Here is a 24,259-nt window from a genome sequence, read left to right as displayed (position 1 = left end):
TCCTCCTCTCCAAGTCCCTCACCAATTTCAGATTTCCTTACAAGCAAGTCTGAGCTTTTAATTCCCGAGAAAATTTTAACAGTGTCACCCAAGAAGTGAAAGCCCCCAGTCTGCAGTCCAGGTTCAAGCATCTCATGTATCCACATGAGATGGACAAAAGCAGAAACGAGGACGATTTCTCTCACCTATCTCCTCCAAACTGCTTGGACTGCTCGGTTACAATCAGAATAGCAGAAACCCAGCCCTTACAGCTATTCTGTTCCTGGCCTCCTCAGGGCTGTCAGGCAGTGAAGGACACCACTGCAGAGACACCTCAGCAAGACAGATCCTTAGCGCTCCTTAGTGCCTGCTGCCCAGTGCTAATTCAGACACCTGCAATCTCTGCCACACTGGAGCCAATAACTTGCATATGACACTCCTGTCACTGCTCATCCCTCAATCATCCAATCCATCTAACGACAGGGAGGTGGAGTGGAACTCCTCCTGATTCCTCTAGACAATCTGCTTCTCCATTACGGACATGTAAAGCAGTTACCTGGAAAACGAACGCCTACGCTCCTTTTGAATCTTTTTATATTCCATCAATTCCTTAGCAAAATCATTTGTAAACTCATCAAGTTTGGACTTTTTCTTTTCCCTGTTAAAATAAGTTTGACCTTTATTACAATTATAGTTCGACCTTTATTACAAAAGACATCAAGAAACAAAACATGGCCAATATGAGAAAATGTTTACTGCATGCAACGCAAAAGGTGAACATCCTATTTAAGCAAAAACAGTTCCTACAAGTTTTAGGAAAAGTTCTAGAATTACATTTGTCTTGGTTTAGCTTTGCATATTTACCATCTGCAATGAAAAAGTATATTGGAAGAAACACTATGTCACTTTTGCTAGGTCAGATGCACTTTAGTGTAACCGCAGTCCAATACGCTCCCCCGATACAGACATGAAAACAAGGCAACGTTAGCGAGCCAAATACTTACTCCTCTTTAAGCCTCCGTTGCTCTCTGTAAAACTCCTCCCTAGAGAGAGGAGGTGCTTGTGTCGTTGGGATGGTGTTTGAATGAGCCGCTGGCACTGCTGTTGGGACCCAAGCTGATGACATGTTTGCAGGAGCTGGGGGATATCCGGGAGGGGGGACAGTGTACCCAGCGGATGGAGGCTGCCCAGGTGGAAACTGAGGAGGAAACTGTGGTGGTGGTACCCCCGGAGGAAGAGGAAGAGCATGGGGTGGTGGAGGATACAAGGGAGGTGGAGGCACAGGCACAAAGACTGGTGCTGATGCTGGCAGTGATGGGGCCTGAGTCCTTTGGGCACGGTCACTGTGCGGGCGTCCTCGATTTGAACTTTAAAGAAACCCAAAAACACGTGTCACTGTTTGTCACAGCCCGCCCTGAGCGTACCGAGGAAAGCGAAGTGGCAGCACGGCGGGAGCACTCCTGCTTCTCACTGGTCTCCGGCTTTCTGTTCACTCGAGACTACACTCAGTCCTGGAGCCTCGGACTTGCCTTGCACATCCTCGCCCCAGCGGCTCCCTCAGCCTTCTCTCCTTACACTCAGCTTTGGGACTTGGGCGAGGCTGCCACGAGACCCCCATCTCCCACGAGCCAAGCACCCACTGCTCCTCTGCCCTCCTGGACACACCTTGAGCTCCGCACTCCCGAGCTTCCAAGCACTGTGCAGGAACTAACTCACCTCTCAGGACTCTCCTAACCTATCCCACGTTTGTTTCCTGAGCTCCTGCCTCACGATGCATTGGCCTGTTCTTGGCCCTGAATTTGTTTATTTCTTGTTTACTGCATTTGAGATTTTAGATAATCTGGGGGATGGATGCTGGATTTTGTTTTGATTTGTCTTTCAGACTTTATAAAAACAATGACCCTTACAGCATGGCTGTAACAAATCTCTAACAAATGAAGGACTAATCTGACACCACGATAACAGATAAACAGGCTCCTCTCTCTAATGAGAAAAAGCAGCCTGGCACTTTGAGATGACTAAACTGCAGAAATACAAAACTGTCATAAAAATAACAGCCTCTAATGTTTCAATAATTTGCTCAATCAGTACCAACTAAGTTGTTAAAGAAGAATGTTGGAGGGTGATTTCTACTGGGAAATCAATTTCTTCAGCCCTATTCAGTCAGCAATCAAAAGGGTGCTTTTCCATTTGATCTTTTAATTACATTTAATTTTTATGTATAATTTAGGCTTCCCAAAAAGGGTTCATCATTCAGAATCTTCTTTTCAATTATGTACTGGAGTTTTATTTTTCAATAATCTTACTGTAAGCACAGGTCCCCTTTGTTAAAGTTAATTTAAATGAAGCCACTTGAAAATTAATTACCACTTGAATTCTCCACAACTATTATTTCATTATAAATCAGCTGTTGTCTAAGTGATGTGTTACAGATTAATTTACAACCAGTTACAACTAGTAATACATTAAATTTCTGTTGAATACTTACAGCTCCCAGCCTGGCCTGCGAAGTGCACCAGCTCTCATTGGATGACCTTTTGCAGCAGGGACAGGGAAAAAAAAAATCCCAGTAAGTTTATCTGAAGACAAATTTTGGGATGAAATTCTAAAGTTCTAGTTTCTTACCAGTTGTAGGTATTGATTGTCCTTGAGGGCCCAGAAGACTTGGTATCGCTGGTTGTCTCAGCACAGGAACCTGATAGCCCTTGGGAATAATTGCAAACAGTCACAAAATAAGCTCTACTAGAACATAAGAATCATTCTTTGTGTTGAAATAAAATTTACCTTCTCTTCCAACAAACTGCTGATTGACAAAGGGGAAGATTTGGAAAGCTCAGCAGCAGTCATCAGAGCAGGAGGCAAAACAGCATCGGCATCACTACAAAAACAACACATTTTATTATTGAAACACTGCTTTGAAGTGATATATAATATATATTTTTAAATATAAAGTCCAAAGTGAGAAAAGGCTGATTTCACTAAATGAAAAAAATATTTTAAAATAATCTTCACCAGATTTACACCTGTGAAGTCAGCAAGCTCAAGAGGAAGCACTGCTGAGGAGTCTGTTTGGATGTTGGCATTTAGAGAGGAAGCTCTCTGGAAAAGTATTTGATAAAGCATCACTTGAAAGGATGAGAATCCATATAACCTCAGCTTTGGAAGATGCAAGAACTGAAATTCCATTAGAAAATGTTTCTTGCTCATTTGAACTGTGATCCTTGTACTGATGGCACAGCTGAGCCTGGCAGCCCTCTGGACACACTGGCTCTGTGCATCCAAGGCAGCAGGGCTAAAGGGTGTAACCCAAAACACTGGGAAGAGATTTTTGCATGAAATTATTATTTCCTCAGTAATAAAGAGAAATTAAGGAGACACTAAGGGGAAATAAATGGCTATTCAAGCAATAGCTGGCCACTTCAAATCAAAACCATCCCCTCCTTCAGGGCAAACCTGCGCTGAATGACTGGTAGGGGAACCAAACAGAAATACTGCCAAGAAAATTCTTGCATGAGGCACATGTTCTGCTTACTGAAGTGTCCTCATTCCAAGTAAAAACAGAACCCCAACTTCCACAAGGACCTGCAGCCGTCACTAATGATACACAGCGTGCTAGCTGCAAAGCTCAAGAAAAATCCAACCTAACCATTTTGATTTCTTCTGCATTGCTGCTGATCTCCAGATCTCCTTACCGAAAAGGTCCATCTGGCTTTTCCCCACGGAGAGAGAGGGACACTGCTGGAGGGAGATCGGAGACAACCACAGAGGACGGGTTGACCGGCAGCCCAGCTGCCATGGACGGCCCGGGGCCCAGGGAGGAGAGGGCGGAGCGGGAGGCCAGGGAGGCCAGCGGGATCATCAGCGGGTCCTGCTGCCGGGCCATGGCCGGCCGCATCAGCGGCTGCAGGGTGCGCGTGATCGTCTGCCGCATCAGCGGCGGCGGCGGCGGCGGTGGCGGCGGCAGCTGCTGCTGCTGCTGCTGCTGCTGAATCTTACGGAGCCTTTTCGTGTAACCGGTTTCATTTTTGAAGTTGTTGACGGCCTAGAGGTAGGGAAACACGTTTGAAAAGGTGATGATAAACTTCAGTAGATATATGAACATAGCATTTCTACAGGAAAATCGCTGTGTGCTCCTCTAAGTGCTATTAATCCCAAGCCAACTAACACACAGCTCTGAACACATCCCGTGGAACTCTGGTATCAAGGACTGGTACCTCAGAGTCTCTGCATTAAAAGTACTTTGCTGTTAACACCCCATTTGAAAGTGAGGGCATCCCATTAAACACCAGTGTGCCCTGAATTTGCCAGATTGCCTCTAATGAGCAGTAGGCTTCTGTAAAAACAGATAATGTATTTGAAAAGTAAGCTTAGCCTTGTTGAGTTCAGCCTTGCTCAAGGAGATCTAAATTAATACTTTCATCCCTTTCAGCTCTTTACAAACAGATTTTTCTAACAACGAGTTCAGAGTAAAGTCACATTACCTGGCGCAGAAACTTATTGGCGATTAAAGCATCAGGAGAAACATCTGTCTGATGGCAGGTAGGGCATGTGTGCTCCTCGGACTCCAGCAGTGCTGTTCTAATACCTGGGAAAAATTAGAATATTAGAGTAGTTTATAGCCAAAGTAAGTAAACTTTTTGGTTCTCGTTAATTACAAAAACAAACATATGATTAATGGTGAAATATGGTCTTAAATGGAAAGCATGACGCTGTTAATATTCTATAGTGGAAAAAACTGGCAGAGGAACAGGCTGCCCAGAGAAGCTGTAGCACCCCTGGAAGTGTTCAAGACCAGTTTGGATGGGGCTTGGAGCAACCTGGGCTAGTGCAAGGCCAACCCAAACCACTCTGAAGTCCTACAACAATTTCTAGCATACAGCAGAGGGTCAATATTTCACTGTGGTAGTATGTAAAGATGCAGAGCATACTGACATGTGACAGCTCAACTGGTCTTTTTTCCACTTTGGTACAGCAAAAAGTCATTTCATGTTAATGAATAAAACATATTTCAAAAACCCATGAGGAGGTTTGATTTCTGAAGGTTTTGATCAGCTCTAGGGAAGCATGTGGATGAAATGCCTCAATATCAGTTCTTTGTAGTCTGCAGTAAGTGCCAAAAGTTGGAGACATAATTCTGTGTGAGGGAAAGGGCTGTGGACAAAATAAATGCATTCTACATCTAATACTGCAACCACCTGCACTAATGCATTCCCCTCATCCTCTTCCTTCTGCAGGTACAGAGGATTTAACTAGAAACTTAAGGAGGGAAAAAAGCTTTCTACCTTTTTTCCACTATCTACACAAGAAGAGTCTTTCCCTGCTCACAACATGCTGAAATATTCAACAGAACTAACACAGCAATTTCCTTATCTCCTATTTCTGCTCTCAGAAGATCAAATTTGATGTCTGGAATTAACAAATTTGGCAGCAACACTTACATTCATCACAGTAACTGTTTCCACAGCAGGGAATAACAACCGCATCCGTCATTATATCCTTACAAATGAGACACAACAGCTCATCTGGAATTGGATCATCTTCTTCTGAGGAGGAGGATGGCTCCTCAGGTAGGAAGGGAGGCTTCTCCTTCTTTCCTATAGCATAAGCTTCCCTGGAAGTAGAGTGGGGAAAGCAAAAGGAAGAAGTTAAAGGGAAAACTCTTCCAAGCTTTGAATTTTATCAAAGAAAGATAATATGTGGTATTCCTCTCCCTCTCCACCGGCCTTCCTAAACACAGCTGTTTAGTTTGAACCACTTTTCCATAGCCCTAACACAAGAAGAGGGAGGGAGGAATTCTCCTGCAGAACTATCCAGTTCATTGGATCAACTAAGAAATCAGTTCAGACTAGAAAAACATTTGACAGCTCCTATCAGGTGAATGAATCCCAGCTCTCCTTTGCCAGAGGCTAAATGTAAATTGGAGGCTGAGGATAAAGCTGGTCTCCCAGTAATGACATTTTCCAACTGAAAGAAGTCTGTGTTACAGCTTCCAAAACAGGACATCCAGGTGAGAAACCAGAAGGGCTACCAAGAGTATTTTAGAACAGCCACTGTGCTCAGCACACACAAGTGTTTTCCTAGTTTATAGCAACAGGAAAACTTAAGCCTGCTTCACATCTGAGGGAGGGAGTCACAGTCCAACAGCTGCTTTATTACATTTTACATGAAACCTTTGAAAGACAAGCTGGAAGCAAAAGGAACTCCCAGAGAGAACAATCCAAATTACAAATGCTGCTGAAATGTTCTGCAGAAATAGTCTCAGCACACCCCACGTTTAACCAGCTCCCAGGGGTGTGAGCAGACTTTAATGTTAGCCAGCAGCACGGATTTGAAAGCTGAGATGCAGTGCCAATGCCTCCTCCCCACAATTCCAGATGCTGGCCAATGTGGCTGCACCTCCACTGGTGCATTTCTGCCTGGTAGGAACACTCTCACTCCCTTTTGGGATCAGCCCAACCAATCCCATACTTACGCATCTATGGTTGGAATTGCATATTTCCCAGTGTTGGTCAGCATGGCACCCTTTGTGTTGGGGTCCTTCACCTCCATCATAAAACTTCTTGGAATTCCTGTGCTTTTTTTAATTCTGGGAACAGACTCGAAGTTTTTGTCCTGTTAAGAAATGCAGATGTACCTCAAGACCCACACTGAAAATGAGATTTCAGTGACTAATTTTAAGCACAAAAACCTTTAACCCTCTCCTCTTACCTAGTGTAAGGGTTGTTGGACTAGAATACTCTTTTCCCTAAACGAATGCAGCCAGGGTGTTCCAGAGGCTGGAGCAATGTTTTGAACTCAATGACATTCTTTGGCTTAACTACAGACTCCTTAAGGGTGAAATCCCTCAAACTGGCTCCTCCTCCAAAGGGCAATTCAGAGGGAGCTGCACTCAGGGCTTGGAGAAACTTTTTTTGAGATATATCAAACACAGGGGTTCACAGAGAAAGATCTATGGGAATGTTTAGTGCCTCTGACCTAGCAAAAAGAAAATTTTACAATTCCAGGTTTTTCTTAATTCCAAAGGGTTTTGCAAGCACTGCCATGTAACCTCTGTATTCCACACCAAAAGACACAATTCTTACTGTGAGTATTCATGCTTGTTATATAACTCTCCAGATAAAAATTAAAAAGCCAGCACCCCCCAAGTCCCCCAAATCTTACCCCATTCGTTGGACAGTTCTTTATGTAGTGCCCAGGTTTGCCACAGCGAAAACAGGTGTAGGAGGGTGGAGGTGGCCCCACGGGTTTCTTCATGTAACTGCAAGTTTTTGGGGAAAAAAAAGGAAAAGAGATTCATGTGTCTCTCTTGTTTAAAACAAACCATCTCTACAATTTTTACATCAACTTCAAAGAGCAAGTTTCACGTTAGCAACACTTACTTGACTGGATCATATTCATGGCCAGACTGTGTCATCATAGCTTTTATTTTATCCTCCTCGGAAGCATTGGCTTCAGCCAGATTGGCAGTCTGTGCAACAGGTAATTATTTGACACACACATTAGAAACACATTTAAGCCCACGCAGCCCAAGACAACACCACTCATCCAATCCTGTAAAGAGCAGCACTACACTAGCTGAGCTTGCATGAGAGCAGCTGCTTATACCAAACAGATTTGTGCTGAAGATGGTCTGGGGAGTCCTTATGCCATGACATGATGTTTATGTGCCTGAGAACCTACTAGAAAAGAGCACTCTTGGGCACTCAAACCTTAGGCTCTGTTTGTACCTTACAGCAAGACTGGTGTAACCAATCCAATTTCCTTCAGAGGATTGAAGCTACGTGTAGATAAACAACAATATCCAGTATTTTTACACTGATTTTTAAGCTCCAGACTATATTCAGGAGAAGCTCTCCACTTCAAGGAATTAAGATGGATACAAGCAGCATTATTTACATTTTGTAGTATTAAAAGGACACAGAACTGCAGAGGTGGGCAGTTACGTTTGTTTGCTGAAACTCAGCTTCAGACACACAAGTATTAAAAGGACCAAAGGATTTTACAATCCCTCAGCAAGGCAAAATTCTTTTCAGCAGAGATTTGCTCAGCAGGAGCTGCAGGCAGTGCAAACTGCATGTTCCCCCTCCCAGCTTCTTCCTGTGAAGTGATTTAACTACAGTGAAGACTATCTCAGTTTTTTTTTTCCAGTTGACTATGTCCTTTTAACACACAAATTGTAATATAAACCTTCTGCACAACTAGACCTTCAAATTACTGAAGCCAGCTGATTTTTAAGCTGTATTTGTTCAAATGTTTTTATTACACACTAGTCCAGATACAAGCAGGGTCTAAGGGAGTGACTGTAAATGACTTGGGCCTTCAAGCACCTATCACTCAGCTCAAGCACTCATGGTTTGGTTTTGTATGCATTCATTCACAAAAGCAACCAACTAGTTTCAACATTTTATTAAACGGTTGTTTCATATACACAGTTTCTCCACAGTAACAGAATCCGGATCGCCAACTATGAAATAATTTCCATTAACAGTTACAGAAAACTTTACAGATAATACTTGACTAATTTGTTTGAACCCAAACGGTTTACAAAACACATCCAAAAGCCACAAAACATTAGTAGGAATAGACCAAAATTCAAATATGGCATTTCATACATAGTAATAATCACCAGAGAACTGTTAACACATTGCCTCTGTGCTGAGCCGGGCTGCACTAGAGCCATTAGAGGGAGTAACAGTGCTGAGCCACTTGGTGTCATCTTCCTGCATTTCTCTGAACTATCCTCAAAAGCTTAAATGTGTACCCCCACCCCTTGGACAGCTTTGCACACTTTAGAGTAAAACTTCACATGAGGTTACACACCCGAGGACACATTTAGGGACAGCACTAATGGGGACCAATTCTTTGGGTGGCTACCTTCCAAACTAGAGATATTTATCTATATAATGGGGTGTTTTTTTTTGGCCAAATGTATACAATTTAATTTCTGTAGTGAAGAGGGGAAAAGTTACCAGTGGGAAGAGATTTCTTTTTATTAGAAATGAACTCCAGCCTTTACCTTGATGACAAGGAACTAGCTGCTCTGCCTCAGGCCCTGCCTAGCCTACTGCCTGCAGCTTTAGGGACTGGTGGTTGAGCACTCGGCTGTCCACACAGTGCAGTCACTAGTGCTTTCCCAGACAAATTACACATTGGTGAGCAAAAATGCAAGCAGTTCCCGAGCAAAACATGGCATTACAACAGTTTCAAAAGGTCACAGCTGCTCAGATGCCACACATACACATTGGTATATTCCTATAAACAATGAGGTACATTTACACAATTTACACAGTCTGCGTTCAAACAAATTAGGTCGGGTTGTCCACTGTATAGATCCCACAATTTATGGAACTGTGCAGCATTCAGAGAATGGGTCTGTAACTATGACTAGGGGTTCAAAAATAGCCATGCAATTGTCCATGGTACAGAACCGCTTCTCCTGTGGCTGGTCACACCCCCCTGGAATGTCCGTAACTTACAGCCAATTAAATTCTTCTGTACAAACTGGGTTAGTTTCCAAGGCAAAATTAATGAAACGTATGAAAAACGGTAAAACAGCTTCTGAAGAGCTTCTTCCTTGTGTCTTGAGGATGAGTAATACTGCAACATTATGCTGAGGCTGATAAGGTACTCCCCTTCTATCTTCCCAAACTGGGAACTACTCTTTACAGGATAGTATCAAAATGTACACACATTTTAAAGTTAAAATAAATACTTTACGTTAATAAAAATTAAAGGGGGCTTTCAATTACAACAGTTATTTACCTATAGGTCACAGTATCAATTTAAATATAGGAAGGAAACACTTTTTAAGTATTTGACAAGAATATATATATATATACCTTAGTAAGCTGGGCCAGAGAAATAGATGCAGAAGAGTCATCAATCTGTTCACAAAAAATTAAACACATATTCAAGTTCTACAGTCAAAACACAACAACAGTTAACCTCTACTACAGTCTGAATGCCTGCCCTACATCCCCCTGAGTGTCAAAGGAAATCCCAACCCAGTGTAATTTGTATTTATTCAAAACAAAGTCCCAATCTATGATGGCTTAAGAGTATCTACGTGCTTATGAGAAGAAGTTAAAATAACCAACCCCACTGGAGATCTACTTATTGCTCAGAATATCTCAGAGAGGGACCTCTTTCAAAAAGGTAATGGGAAGCTGTCAATTTTCAACTAAAAAGGGTTTAAAAATATTAAAGTTTAATTGAGGAAGAAGTATCACTCCAGGTAACACAGTATTAGTGTAGTTTGCAAATGAATCAGTGAATGTCTCATCATTTCCATATGAACACAGTGATGATTTTGTAAACCCACATCTGCTTGTCAGAATGAAGGCCATGCCCAGCAGCCCCGAAACACACACTCTGCCCCTCCTGTCAGTACCCAAATGAACCCAAGAAATGCCAATCTAGAACAGCAGCCACAACTTGCCACTTCTTCTGGAAAAAAACCAACTGCTTAAATCATTTATATAAAGGTGTTTGTAATGACAGAGTAGGCTATAAAAACTGAAAGACTGATTTCTTGTATGTTACTAGACCACAGGCCCTACCACCCAAATCATGAGAATTTAGAGGACTCCTTGCAATCAGACCAAACCTGATCTTTACAGCAGCCCAGTGCTAAATGAACAAAGGAAAGTGCAAAGCATACTCTTGATGATAAAAACATGGATTCAGAGCACAAGCCTGGAATTTTTGTCTCCATTTTTCTCCTCCCAGCTGCCTGTGGAACAACTCTCAGGACTGACGTCCTCAGGCTAGAAGCCAGACTAGTGCTGAAGAACAGTTTTGCCACAAGTAAAAAGGTTAACTCGATCTAGTTCCTTCTGCAGTACACTGAATTTTATCATTCCATGAGCAGCACTTGAGCTAGCACAACACTACCAGAAAGATACTGGAATCACTGCTTATTACATCTAACTTGCTCAAAAATGTAGAATAAAATTTCACAATGTGAACTGAACAGCTCTCCAAGAAGTCACTAACCATGTCAGCAAAGAGATTAAAACCTTTCCTTGAAAAAGGTTTTGTCCTTTACAACCTAATATAGCACAGAATTCGAGGGAACAGTTTTAGCAGACTGGGAAAAAGCATTTCCATGCACAAGATGATTCCTCACACCACCAAGTTGTTCCTGTTCTGTGTTTTCAGGAAAGTACACACAGCATTCCTGCACTGCTGACTAAAGAGCTCTTGAGTCTTTGAGCCTAAAGTGTCTTTGAAGAGGAACACAGAGATCTAGACAAAAAGACCTTCATTCCACTACAAGATGCACCTCTCCTTCCTTCCAGAATGCTTTGTACCTAGTTCTGTTCAAAAGGAGGTCTGCACAAGCATTTTGAAGCTTCACGCTCCATATGCCACTCTTTTACATGTGAAAAAGCAGACCAGTGCTCTCTCAGGGCAAGCACAGCTGTAATTTTGTGTTTTTTTCAGAAACAAACAAGAAATTAGGAAAGCTCTAGCGTTAAATAGTCTAGTACTGACCAGGAACTGATACACAAACAGTTAATAAACTATTCATTCTTCCCTCTATTTTTTCAGGAAGCTGCTACTATACAGCCTGCAGGCAACAGTCTAATTTCTTAAAGGAGGTGATAGTGAACAGTTACCAGAAGCAGCAAACAGACAATTAATGTACTCTCCAGTGCATTTGCCCATGGCCATCCTTCAACCATCCTACATTTTTTCAAATTTTTTTCCTTTTAGATTTCTACCGAAGTATTTCCTGGCAGTCCCTCAAAACAGTCAAGTAGAAACAACATCTCCATGAATTGTAGGCAACCCTAAGGTAACACTGCAGAAGTATTGTTAAAAAAGCCCAAAAGACAACCCAGAAAAAGTAACCCCCAAACCCTAAACTCAACAGCTGATGTTTTAACTCCCACGTTGTGCAGCAGACTGAAGAGAAACTAACAGGAAGCCAAGTGGGCAAGAGGACAGAGAAGAGGAGGAAAAGGCTGATCTCACTGCTGGAGTGCTACACTGAAGTGACAGGGCTGTCCCCAAAGGCAAGCCTGGCACACAGAAGGGCAGCCAGGAGGCTCCAGCTGTGCCCACGGGGGGCGCTGAGCCCCCGAGCTCGGCCCGTCCCAGCCTCCAGGCAGCCCCAGGCACCGACCCTACAGCACAAAGGCTGGGCCAGGGCTGGGATGACAATGAAAAAACGCTAAAGAGAAGAAGCTTTTGTGCATCCATTAAAAAAATAAAACTGATTTTAACTTTGCAGCTTAACTCTCCAGCAATAACTAACAAGACTCCTAGTGATTTACTCCAACTGCACAAGACCCAGCTTCTGCTCTGAAATACATGCAGAAATATTTGTGTTTAAAAAAAAAAAAAAAAAAAGGCAAACAATCCCCCCACACCAAGACCTGAGTTAGCTTTAAGAATAAACTCTTTGTGTCTCTAGCCCCAGAAGCTGCTGAGGCTGCAGGGCTTTTCCAGTGAGAGAGGGCCTGTACAGAGGGATGCAAGCCTTCCACCCTCCCAGACCAGGGACAGTCAGAGCACACCAGGCAATGGCTTTGCTTCTCCTTTCTTGCTGTTAGTTCTCACTCACACTGTTTTCCCTCCCACTCTGGATTTCTCCTTTTTTCTTTTTGACACATCTACGTTAGCTTATGGTAAGATGCTGCTGAGCAATGTAATACAGACATGCCAGGGAACACACGAGGCTAAAAGAATGTTAACTTTATTTATGAACATGTGGTTTGTGTTTATACACATGCTAGTAAACAAAAAGAAAAAGAACTGTTTTCAAGAAATAAAAACCCATCTGAATTAGATCAAATACTATAAACGTGGTTTACATAAATGCATTACATTAACTGCTAGGGTCACTGGCCAGTGCAACTAACTCCAACTCACAATGAGAGGCATTCATCTCCAAAAGGAATTGCAATCAATCAGCAACAGAATTATGGATGTTACATTTAGTGGTTTTAGACCTACACACAGTAAGTTTGCAATTTGAAGTTGATTGTTTCCATGAGAACCAGAGGCTGTATTCTTCCCAGAACACAGCCCCAGAGTTCAGGAATTTCTAGATTAAGTTATCCTAATAGCTGATCAAGTGATCAGAACCAATGATCCAGGATTAGTGTAATGCCTCACACCAGTCTAGTGAAGTAGAAGCAGTTATACTTAAAATAAAGATAAAAAATGAACCCCACCAAACAGTACTTTGATACTCTAAGGACTACTGGAGAAGCACAGTTGCACACAGTACTGACCCAAGTGGCACACCAACATCTAGCCCATCACCAGGCACGGGTTTCCGTGTGGGATTATATGTTAGCAGCAGTACAAGTGTTTGCAAACCTGAGGGAAAATGCTGCTCCTTTTCCAAATGTGAATTCCACGTGGTGGTATACTAAAGAAAGGCTTAACCTTTGGGAATTACAGCAGCAGCCAGCCCTGGAGTCACCCAGACCCAAAAATGTGCTGCAGGCAGAAGTTAAGAAAAGTGACAGGGATTTCACTCCCAAATGCCCCAGGCTCTAACTTGGTGCCAAAATTTGTGTTACATATTGTCATTTGCAGACAAACTGCTGAACTAAACTGCTTTACCAGATAAAGGGGAGAGATCAAATGCAGAACTTTAGAATACCACTCTGTGTAGCAGATATTGAAATTCACGTCAGGCTATTGAAGACATTTCTGTGCTCAGGAGGGCCCAAACAATATCACTTCAATTACACAGTTTCAGGAACAAATACCCAAATATTTAAGGACATAAGAAGGAATCATTTAGCTGCACAGAACTGTCCTGAAAACATCTGGGATATGCTGGGTTTGGTATTTGTTTGAACCCCCAAGTCAAAAGTAAGGAACAGCACCAAGTTTCACAATAATGATTTCTCAGTGGTTTTTGATAACATTTTCAAAAACCATTAGGCAAAAAAAGGTATTTAAAAACAAAAGCTAAGTGATACAATGTGAAAATGGCAAAAAATACACTCCAAACAGTTTTTATTGCAAGAAACAAAAAGCACACAACAACCTATACAAACATACATATCACTAGCTATAGACAGACAGATGTAGAACATGGCACCATGTTCAGTGTGCAAACCTCGAGCCTACAGGATCTGGAAACGATCATACATTATCTGTACAACACAGAGTCATACAGGAGAGATTCTGGCATATTCAATATGAAATACAATGCATTACTAGGCACAAATACCAATATTCACATTAGAACTCTGCAAATGATGGCATTACCCAGTTTTTACTATGCTGAATCAAATACAATGTATTTACAACATACACTAGGTTTTACTAGAAAATATATTAAGTTAACGTTTGGCAAATTAATAAAAGGCTGCATTGTTTAGAACTAAGTGCAGTGTGTAGGAAAAAAAGTGTGAGATTGTGTTTTTACATACTGCTTTTGATGTTCCACTCACTGGCTCACTTCGACTTCTAGAAGAAGAAATAAAGGTGATCAGAATTTAAAACAAATCACATATACCCAACACAAAGATTCCAGAACCTGAACATCACATTATGCTCCAATACTCTAGTGAATGCAGACATTTATTTGTAACATAAACTGTCCTCTCGGTACATTCGGTGCAACTAAAAAACTCCCCAAAAATCACGTTTCTACATCGTCACAAATTACTCAAGACTTACAGATCTAGAACACAACAGTGCAAGAGGAAGTCACGAGACATTCTGTCTCTGCTCTCTAAGTATCAAATCCATGAAGTGTGTACCAGAGTTCTGTTCTCAAATAATCAATCACCAAAGCAGGGGGCAGCTTTGGCCAACACGTACATCCCTGGTAAGGCACACAGGTACCAGGTACAGGGCTTCAGTTTCTGTGAAAGAACACTGATAATCTACAAGTGCAAGTTTGCTCAAGTGAAAAACACAGTCACGTGACAAAGGGGCAACATAACAGTGTCAGCAGCACTGAACAGTGCCAGGACAGCGTTTCTTTGTGGAAGCCCAAGCACTGTGTTCAGAGATCTACTATATTTAGCCATCAAAGTGCCAAAATATTAAACACGTTACATATGCTATATTGACTAAAAGTAGTAGTAGAAATGTCACCTGAAAGTAGTTTCTAGGATTTTGTGCGATTTAGGAGTCCTGTGACAAAAAAAAAGGTCTTAATTGCCAGAATTTGCTATAAGATAATCTTGAATACGTTACAATATTTTAGGAAATACGTATTACATTTGAAAACTTGCTGAGATTCCACATACTCGGTGGTCTAGACCTGCATGCTCCTCACCAAGAACCAGACATGCAGCCACTGAGAGAGCTAACAAACAATCCAGGCACCATCCAAAGAGTCCCATGAGCAGAAGCAATGCAGAGGCTGCTGGGGCATTCGCATGCCAATGGAGAGGCTCAGCTTCCTGCCACTGCTGAACACCCCCAGGCTCCCAACCACACCTCCCCAAGGTGAGGAAGTACATACTTGGGATTTCCACACCATAGCTGCTCCAGCCATTTACTGCAAGGTGAGTAATGCCTTTCTGCAGGCCTCTCAGCATGCCAGCAGACATTCCCCAGCCCCACACATTAACCACCCTACCAGTGGTTTCTGCAGTGTTTCCAGCTGGGGAACAGAAGGCTCATCTGCCTGGTTAATTTTCAACTCTACCACAGCAGTGCTGTTCTTTCCTGATCCCCCCACGCCAGTACTGACAGAATCTTTGATGCCAGCTTTGACTCTCTGGAGGGCTTTACAGCACCAGGCGAGGTGCACTGGCAGGACAGACTCAGCTGAAATGAGCCCCAAAGCAAGGCTGTGTTTACAGGCACAAAGCTGAGGGGGCAGAATCCCGAGGGAGAGCAGGGAAGCACTGCACCAACTCCTGCAGTAACATGCCCCAAGGTTACATGCAGAGCCACATCCATACAGGGGTTTTTGATTGCAAACGGTTCATGGGTACCAGGATGCTGCTGTATTGTTTGTTCAAGACACACTGTAACTCCTCAGGGTACTTTCTTGAGAACCAACATTAGAAAGACATGGCAAAACCACAAGCTAATAATATCTCCTGCTGGTGGTGAAGAGGCATGGCTTTAAGGAGGTTGAAAAACCTCCTTAAATGCCCATTCCAACAGAGCTGATGTAGCTATTATAGATCTGGACTGTATGAGAACATCAATGCAGCCATAATCCTGAAGTCAGGATTGAATTTGAGTATCTGTGATTTTAATCAATACTGAGGACAGAGAATCAGGTGTAAACCGTAGAAATACAGGACTAAAACATGGAGCACAGATCCCAGCTGGGGTACAGACAGACTCAGAAAGGTAACCAGTACATTTGGTAATGTGCTAGACTGCTTCTGAGATTTGAGTTTGGACAGCATTAACTGTTTCTTCATGGTACTTGCACAAAAGTACCCTTAAGGGTATGGTTCTTTTTCTCTTGCCTCAAACAGACACTGTGTGTTTAGGAAGCACACAGGGATCACTTAGGAATGAAACTCCTTGTTTGCACAGTTCACCAGCTGGCAACCCTTGATCTGTTCTCTACAACTACTACACAACCCCCCTAGATCTGAGGCAGAACAATACCTGTCATACCCTGCCCACCCTCCCAATGCAGGTGACAGTCCAACACTCAGAATCAAACTCTTCTGAGACATGAACAAATGCTGAGTTCACACTACAACGCCTACCTGTCTTCGTTAAAAAGGCAGACACATATTATAAGGAATCTCCCCATGTAGAGGAAACAGGAATCTCAGAAAATTTGAATCTCAGAAAAATAAACTCCAAACCAAACTCAATAGAATCATCTCCAAATATATCACTGTTGGTGTTTGAACACCAAAATCTAAGTCTCCTTTGGGAGAGCCCATTGAAAGCTACCCCATGACAACAAACACCAGCAGCAGTTTTAACAAGCGAGTTACAACCCGAGTGCCTCTGCAAGTGCTGTCAGTAACAAGGTGGGCACACTGACCCCTCCCCAAGAGAGAATGTTTGCAGTACTTACATAACGTATGTTTTGCTGGTAGCTTTAACTCCTCCAATGGGAATTCTCCTCACAATCACCGATGAGTTCTTGGGAATCAGAGCAGTATCATCGGTGTATTCTGGAAACAACATCAATACACAAAAAACATTAGTCAATTTGTAAGAATGTATTTAATATGTAATTACAGAGCACTTTTGAGAATTCCTTTACAGATCTAAAAGCAAAATTTTATACATAACATTAGGCTTTCATTCTCTCAACACACCAGCAGCACCTGTCAAGGAATCTTCAGGTTTGATTATCAAGCACAAGCAGCAAAATCATTTTCAGTTTCTAAAGTTAGTTTGAATGCCAGGAGCAAAATGGTTTCAAACTACACTAAAGCAGAGTAATACAATGCATGAAGTTTTTCCCTGATCTGTTTTAAGCTGGTTTAGCTTCTGTCTGGCTACGAAACCAAGAGATCTCTGGAGAAGAACAAACCAAAGCCAAGCCTCACCTGCATAAAACAGATTGTAAAGTCTGTGACTGCTTGTCCTGAACAAACCAGGAACCAGCTAAAGCAGGGAAAACTGCAGCAGTGCTCTCAGCATGTTAAGTATACCTGACTCCCCTCTGCTGCCCTGCTCAGGCCTGACAGAACAGCAGAGGCACCAGTTCTGTGCTTGGAGCTGCTCCATTCCCAGCCAGGCTGGGCAGCTGCTCAAGGCCCGACAGAGAAATGCAACTGAAACTGACAGCACTGGAGTTTGGAGCACAAAAACTCGGCGGTTTCTGAGCCTGCTTTCACAGGCAGGACAAGAAGTGGCTCAAACTAAAGGGACAGCCCTCCCCTTTAAGCTCACCATCCAGTCTGAATTAACCAAAGAGATACAAGTTCTTTCCACTCACTCTCTGTAGAGAAGTGACTCAAAATGACTTCTGAAGGCAGCCTCGAAAAGGCTTTGGAAAACAGCCTGTGCCTGGAGCCATCCCTGCTCTGCCTGGGCCTGCACTGTGCTGGCTGTCCAAAAAGAAGAAAAGCCCCCTGACCTTTTACATAAGGCCCAAACAAAAATCCAATTCTCAGACACACTTTGAATAAATTTAAAATGCAAAGCCCTCTCCATAAGAATGGTTTTTACATGAAACTTACACAGGCTGGATATGACTAAATTTTGTAAAGCACCATGAGAAGTCCTTCCCTGTGATGTGCCTGCAGTGTTAGTTATTCCAATCCCCTACCACTGCAGACTGAATCAGAGCACTGGTCTGAAACCCAGAGCTGTTATGTACCTAGTCAAGCTTTGTCAGGATGAGTTTGCTCAGTGATCACACACAAAATACCAGTACCTCACAATTTATGCTCCATTTTTCAGTATATTATTCCTACAGGCATGAACCTCCTTTAGACCAAAACATACCTAGCAGAAGACATCACTTCAACCATGAAATTAAAATTTTACTTCTGTTTCCAACAAATAAAACATTTCTTCAGAAAACTGAGAAATCATTTAGCTGAAACTAATTCCTGATCGTCCCCGCAGGGAACCAAACAGTGAGACTCCTCTGGACTGCAGAGCAGTTTACAGCTGTGGCTGAAAGGACTAGCAGTGACAGAAACAGCAGCTCTGAAGTCACATCCTGACAAAGCCCTGGAGCTCTGCTCCTCACACAGCCACCTGTCAAAGAGGCCACACTGGGACTTTCTGACACAGAAGGAGCTCAAGCAGTGCTGAGGCCGAGACAAACACCTGGAAGATGATGCCAGCTGCAGTTCTAGAAGCCCAGAGCAGCTGTTTCTTCTTGTGCCTGTCACTGTCTCTCCATGACTCCACACCTCAAGGTGAGCAGTGAGGCCAACTCCACACAGCTACTGCTCACACGTGTCCAAGCAGAGCTCCAACAGAAACGCTCAAAGCTGGAGGCAGCAGCATTGTTCATTCCCACTCCCATTTAGCACAAACTTGTTTTACCACCAGTGATGGGAAGTGGCCACTGGAATTTCTCAATCTGAACTGTAATTAAAAGTATCCAACTAACCCAAAATGTCTGTAAAAACAAATAAAGATCTGGATATCAAAGCTTAGAGCAGAAGAGACACATCAGTCTAAAACTTGCTGCTTATCCTACAAGAAAAACTTGCTTGTTTATTCTACAAGAAAACAGTAGCTTGAAAGAGGCCAGATAAAGAAGTATTTCAAGGCATGAATGGTGGCAAACTAGTTAGTCAGCTGACTGCTGCCTCACACTGACACAGAAATCTGACATCAACACTGTATTAGTGTTCACAACCTTCTTACAGCTAAGTGCAAAGAGCTCAGATCTGCTGGCAAGTTTGTGCTGCTTCACATTGAATGCGTGATTTAAAACCCCACTTTTTAATTTGTCTATTGTAAGAATTTCTGCTAGTTTTAATACTTTGTGTTTACGAATGCTACAAACAAGTTACTGACAAATGTTCCCACGTTATTTTCTGGCCTGCTTTCATCCAGGGCTTCATCTGCCAGCATTGCCCAAGCAGCTCTGAGCACTCTGAGAGGTTTTTCACTCAGGTGAAGTACACAACTCAGCAGGAGTCCTTGGAAAGCAAGCCGAGGTGTGCCAGGGCAGGTAAAAGCCTTGCTAAGCAGCTGCTGGGGGAGGGATGTGCAGGTCAGAGCTGCAGTGCCTGCCAACATGCCAGGCTGTCCCCACCAGAACACAGGGAATTCCCTAGAACACATTTTCTCCCTGGACAGGATTTAACTCTCATCACCACAACCTGCTCCCTTTGGAACAAGCCACTGCTGTAAAGCAGCCTTGAAACTTCCCGAGTCACAGACATCCTGTCGATTCTGTGCTTCCCCCGAGCAGGAATCCCTGATCTGGAACGAGCTGGCTCGGGAGGTCCAACAGCCCAGGGAATCCCCACGCACTGTTTGCACTCAGCGCCGTGCCCCACAGGAGCCCCTGCTCTGAAGGGATGAGTGCATCAAATCCACCAGCTGCCAGTCATTAATCTCATTACAGCACCCGGCCCTGCTTTAAGGCCCTCTTGGCTCTGCTGGGGTGTCAGCGTGGGGCTGAATTGCTGCAGCACTGTTCTGCCTTAAAACCGTTCAGCCATCCCACACCAGTTCAGAGCAAACTTTTGGGTTTGTTTTCTTTGTATTTGGCCCCGTAAGTATGGCACGTTTTCCAAGTGTTCTGTTTCAGAATGTCACAGCACAGGAAAGAGCACTCAAGAAACCTCAGCTGTGGAGCTTGCAGCTCTTCCACAATATTCTAGGGACACCTGTTATAGAAGATAGGTAAAAAAATCCAGATCCAATGAAATGGAGGCAAGTTTAAAAGCACCAATTTTGAGGCTTAGAGAACATGCCTGGACAGCAGGTATGGAAGAGGAACCCCCTACATAAAACAGGTCCCACCCACTCACTCTGCATTCCCAGAATCTTACGCAGTCCATCAGATCCTTTTTTCCCACCAATATTTAAAATCCTGTGTACTTTTGGCCTATATTAGCAGTTCTCCTATTACTACCTTACCATTAGGAAAAGTAACAGCTCCAGAACTGTAAAAGCTTCCAGGATCCTGGACCAATCTGAATATGCAGAGCATCTCCACTCATGGCTCACTTTGTTCTTTCCAAAGATCACTTTAACATTTACTCAGGACTCCTGAATAGACAAAGTTATAAAAACCCAATACTTACATCCACACATAAGAATTCCTAACATCTCACATAGGCAGAATATCCTATAGTTGTTATTTTAATTTCTGCAGGTTAATCTAAGCATCTACATCTGATTAATAAAAACTGATATTGACATTTATGCATATGAACCAAAGATTTGGCAGACACAGATTTTGGAAATACATTCTCTAGCTATGCTCTGCAAACCACAGAGGGATTTTTGCCTTTTCACACGGAAAACACCCTCAGGAAAGCTTCAGTAAGCATCTGCATCACTAATATAGAATTTAAAATGATGTATTTTACAAAGTTATATATTTATAATTTGATATAATTGATACTTTGCAGAGGTTAAAGTGCAACACAACCTGCCTAGAGGACCCAGGACAATCCTTTTTAAATTTCACCTTGAGGCAAACCCCTTTCCTTCCCCGAAATCTGGTTACATATGAAAACAAAGTAACACCCCGGTCAATCTGGTACCACGGATGCTGCAGTAATACTTTGAGAGGATATTTACAAGAATCTTTTTTCTCTTACAACTTTTAAAGAAAAGAACTACTGAGACACAGAACCACAGGGGGAAAAGAAAAAGGTTTAACATTGCAGGAATGAAAATACAATTCTTTTTATTTCTGAAAAGTCACACTCTGAAATCTTTAATGTAAGAATTTCTGCTAGTTTTAATACTTTGTGTTTACGAATGCTACAAACAAGTTACTGACAAATGTTCCCACGTTATTTTCTGGCCTGCTTTCATCCAGGGCTTCATCTGCCAGCATTGCCCAAGCAGCTCTGAGCACTCTGAGAGGTTTTTCACTCAGGTGAAGTACACAACTCAGCAGGAGTCCTTGGAAAGCAAGCCGAGGTGTGCCAGGGCAGGTAAAAGCCTTGCTAAGCAGCTGCTGGGGGAGGGATGTGCAGGTCAGAGCTGCAGTGCCTGCCAACATGCCAGGCTGTCCCCACCAGAACACAGGGAATTCCCTAGAACACATTTTCTCCCTGGACAGGATTTAACTCTCATCACCACAACCTGCTCCCTTTGGAACAAGCCACTGCTGTAAAGCAGCCTTGAAACTTCCCGAGTCACAGACGGCCCGTCCTGTCGGATTCTGTGCTTCCCCCGAGCAGGAATCCCTGATCTGGAACGAGCTGGCTCGGGAGGTCCAACAGCCCAGGGAATCCCCACGCACTGTTTGCACTCAGCGCCGTGCCCCACAGGAGCCCCTGCTCTGAAGGGATGAGTGCATCAAATCCACCAGCTGCCAGTCATTAATCTCATTACAGCACCCGGCCCTGCTTTAAGGCCCTCTTGGCTCTGCTGGGGTGTCAGCGTGGGGCTGAATTGCTGCAGCACTGTTCTGCCTTAAAACCGTTCAGCCATCCCACACCAGTTCAGAGCAAACTTTTGGGTTTGTTTTCTTTGTATTTGGCCCCGTAAGTATGGCACGTTTTCCAAGTGTTCTGTTTCAGAATGTCACAGCACAGGAAAGAGCACTCAAGAAACCTCAGCTGTGGAGCTTGCAGCTCTTCCACAATATTCTAGGGACACCTGTTATAGAAGATAGGTAAAAAAATCCAGATCCAATGAAATGGAGGCAAGTTTAAAAGCACCAATTTTGAGCACAGGCTTAGAGAACATGCCTGGACAGCAGGTATGGAAGAGGAACCCCCTACATAAAACAGGTCCCACCCACTCACTCTGCATTCCCAGAATCTTACGCAGTCCATCAGATCCTTTTTTCCCACCAATATTTAAAATCCTGTGTACTTTTGGCCTATATTAGCAGTTCTCCTATTACTACCTTTCCATTAGGAAAAGTAACAGCTCCAGAACTGTAAAAGCTTCCAGGATCCTGGACCAATCTGAATATGCAGAGCATCTCCACTCATGGCTCACTTTGTTCTTTCCAAAGATCACTTTAACATTTACTCAGGACTCCTGAATAGACAAAGTTATAAAAACCCAATACTTACATCCACACATAAGAATTCCTAACATCTCACATAGGCAGAATATCCTATAGTTGTTATTTTAATTTCTGCAGGTTAATCTAAGCATCTACATCTGATTAATAAAAACTGATATTGACATTTATGCATATGAACCAAAGATTTGGCAGACACAGATTTTGGAAATACATTCTCTAGCTATGCTCTGCAAACCACAGAGGGATTTTTGCCTTTTCACACGGAAAACACCCTCAGGAAAGCTTCAGTAAGCATCTGCATCACTAATATAGAATTTAAAATGATGTATTTTACAAAGTTATATATTTATAATTTGATATAATTCTCATTTTGCAGAGGTTAAAGTGCAACACAACCTGCCTAGAGGACCCAGGACAATCCTTTTTAAATTTCACCTTGAGGCAAACCCCTTTCCTTCCCCGAAATCTGGTTACATATGAAAACAAAGTAACACCCCGGTCAATCTGGTACCACGGATGCTGCAGTAATACTTTGAGAGGATATTTACAAGAATCTTTTTTCTCTTACAACTTTTAAAGAAAAGAACTACTGAGACACAGAACCACAGGGGGAAAAGAAAAAGGTTTAACATTGCAGGAATGAAAATACAATTCTTTTTATTTCTGAAAAGTCACACTCTGAAATCTTTAATCACATTCAACTTATCAGGATGGCAGATGACCAAACTGAAGCATCATAGTAACACAAGCCCATATTCACACCACAGAATCAAGCACTATTTCTTAGATTTAAGCGAATTTATGACTTCCCGATGAACATTTCTTACATATATTCACTGCAAATGTACTGCCATAAAACTTCAGGACTGCCCTGATACAGCAAACACTAAGTGCCAGGAAGGAAAAAAAAACCCCAAACCATTAAACAAGAATGATGAAATGATGCTCAGCAGTATCCAAACTACGGCGTCTTTTGTTTGGAAAACTTGCATTAACAGGAATTCCCAAGAGTAATTTCGCTACACAGAACGCTGATTGTGCGAGAGGCTTTAAGGGTCTGCAGCAATTGTAACTCAGTGATACCCTCGATACAAATTGTTGCTTCTAAGCAATTACTGCAAGGGGCACTTGCTTTCAATCAAAGGCCGGTAGGAAAAGCAGCAAAGCACCTTCCAACAAAGCGGGGCAAAAAGAAATTGACGACAAGGTTCAGTCACCAACCACACTTTTCTTCCCTCATTCAAATTAGCCACGCGCTATACTCCTTGTGATAACCTTCACGTTTCTCTGCCAGATTGCAAAGAAAGCTGGCACGTTCGTCACGGTCACACATCCCGCCCCCCACCTGCCCCATTTTACCCACAACTCCGGGAACCCCAAACTTTTCCAGCACTGCTCGGACGGTGCTGTGAGAGCAGCAGCCGCAAAGAACAGCTCCGAGCCCACAGCGCTCCAGCGGCGCTGCCCCCGAACCCCACGCACCTTCTTTGGTCTGCGCGTTGGTGATCTGCAGGTCGCAGTCGGCCGCCTTCAGCTTCTCCCGGCCCATGATCTGGCGCTTGAGGTCGCTCAGCGAGATGTGCAGCCCGTCGAAGGTGACCGTGTCATAGTTGAGCTTGGAGGAGAACTTGTAATGCACGCACGACATGGCGGGGCGCGGGCGGCGCCCGCTCTGGCGCGGCGGGGCCGCGGGGGTCGGGCAGGGCCCGCGGGGGCCGGGGCGGC

The 24,259-nt window shown here is 43.2% G+C and overlaps 1 protein-coding gene across 10 annotated transcripts in view; it reads right to left on the bottom strand.

Moving 5' to 3' along the window:
• Nucleotides 1–24,253, bottom strand: part of RBBP6 (RB binding protein 6, ubiquitin ligase) — a 29,546-nt gene extending 5,293 nt beyond the window's left edge. For 2 of the 10 annotated variants that reach the window (XM_041401888.1, XM_041401890.1), the window contains exons 1-16: nt 24,017–24,253; nt 16,964–17,063; nt 15,055–15,093; nt 14,382–14,418; nt 9,819–9,863; nt 7,359–7,447; nt 7,141–7,237; nt 6,452–6,591; nt 5,418–5,590; nt 4,461–4,564; nt 3,672–4,021; nt 2,764–2,857; nt 2,605–2,683; nt 2,468–2,513; nt 984–1,346; nt 536–637 (exon numbers count right to left, since the gene is read on the bottom strand). In XM_041401888.1, coding sequence (XP_041257822.1) covers nt 536–637; nt 984–1,346; nt 2,468–2,513; nt 2,605–2,683; nt 2,764–2,857; nt 3,672–4,021; nt 4,461–4,564; nt 5,418–5,590; nt 6,452–6,591; nt 7,141–7,237; nt 7,359–7,447; nt 9,819–9,863; nt 14,382–14,418; nt 15,055–15,093; nt 16,964–17,063; nt 24,017–24,182 — 2,024 coding nt within the window. In that variant the 5' untranslated portion in view covers nt 24,183–24,253. Of the gene's footprint in view, nt 1–535; nt 638–983; nt 1,347–2,467; nt 2,514–2,604; nt 2,684–2,763; nt 2,858–3,671; nt 4,022–4,460; nt 4,565–5,417; nt 5,591–6,451; nt 6,592–7,140; nt 7,238–7,358; nt 7,448–9,818; nt 9,864–14,381; nt 14,419–15,054; nt 15,094–16,963; nt 17,064–24,016 lie in introns of those variants that run through there. The other 8 variants (XM_041401889.1, XM_041401896.1, XM_041401891.1 and 5 more) reach the window with 7 other exon arrangements.
• Nucleotides 24,254–24,259: the final 6 nt, after the last annotated feature.

Source organism: Onychostruthus taczanowskii, unplaced genomic scaffold, assembly GCF_017590055.1.
Source record: "Onychostruthus taczanowskii isolate IOZ18803 unplaced genomic scaffold, ASM1759005v1 scaffold19, whole genome shotgun sequence".
Classification (NCBI taxonomy): domain Eukaryota; kingdom Metazoa; phylum Chordata; class Aves; order Passeriformes; family Passeridae; genus Onychostruthus; species Onychostruthus taczanowskii.
This window is presented reverse-complemented; position numbering and strand designations above follow the sequence as displayed.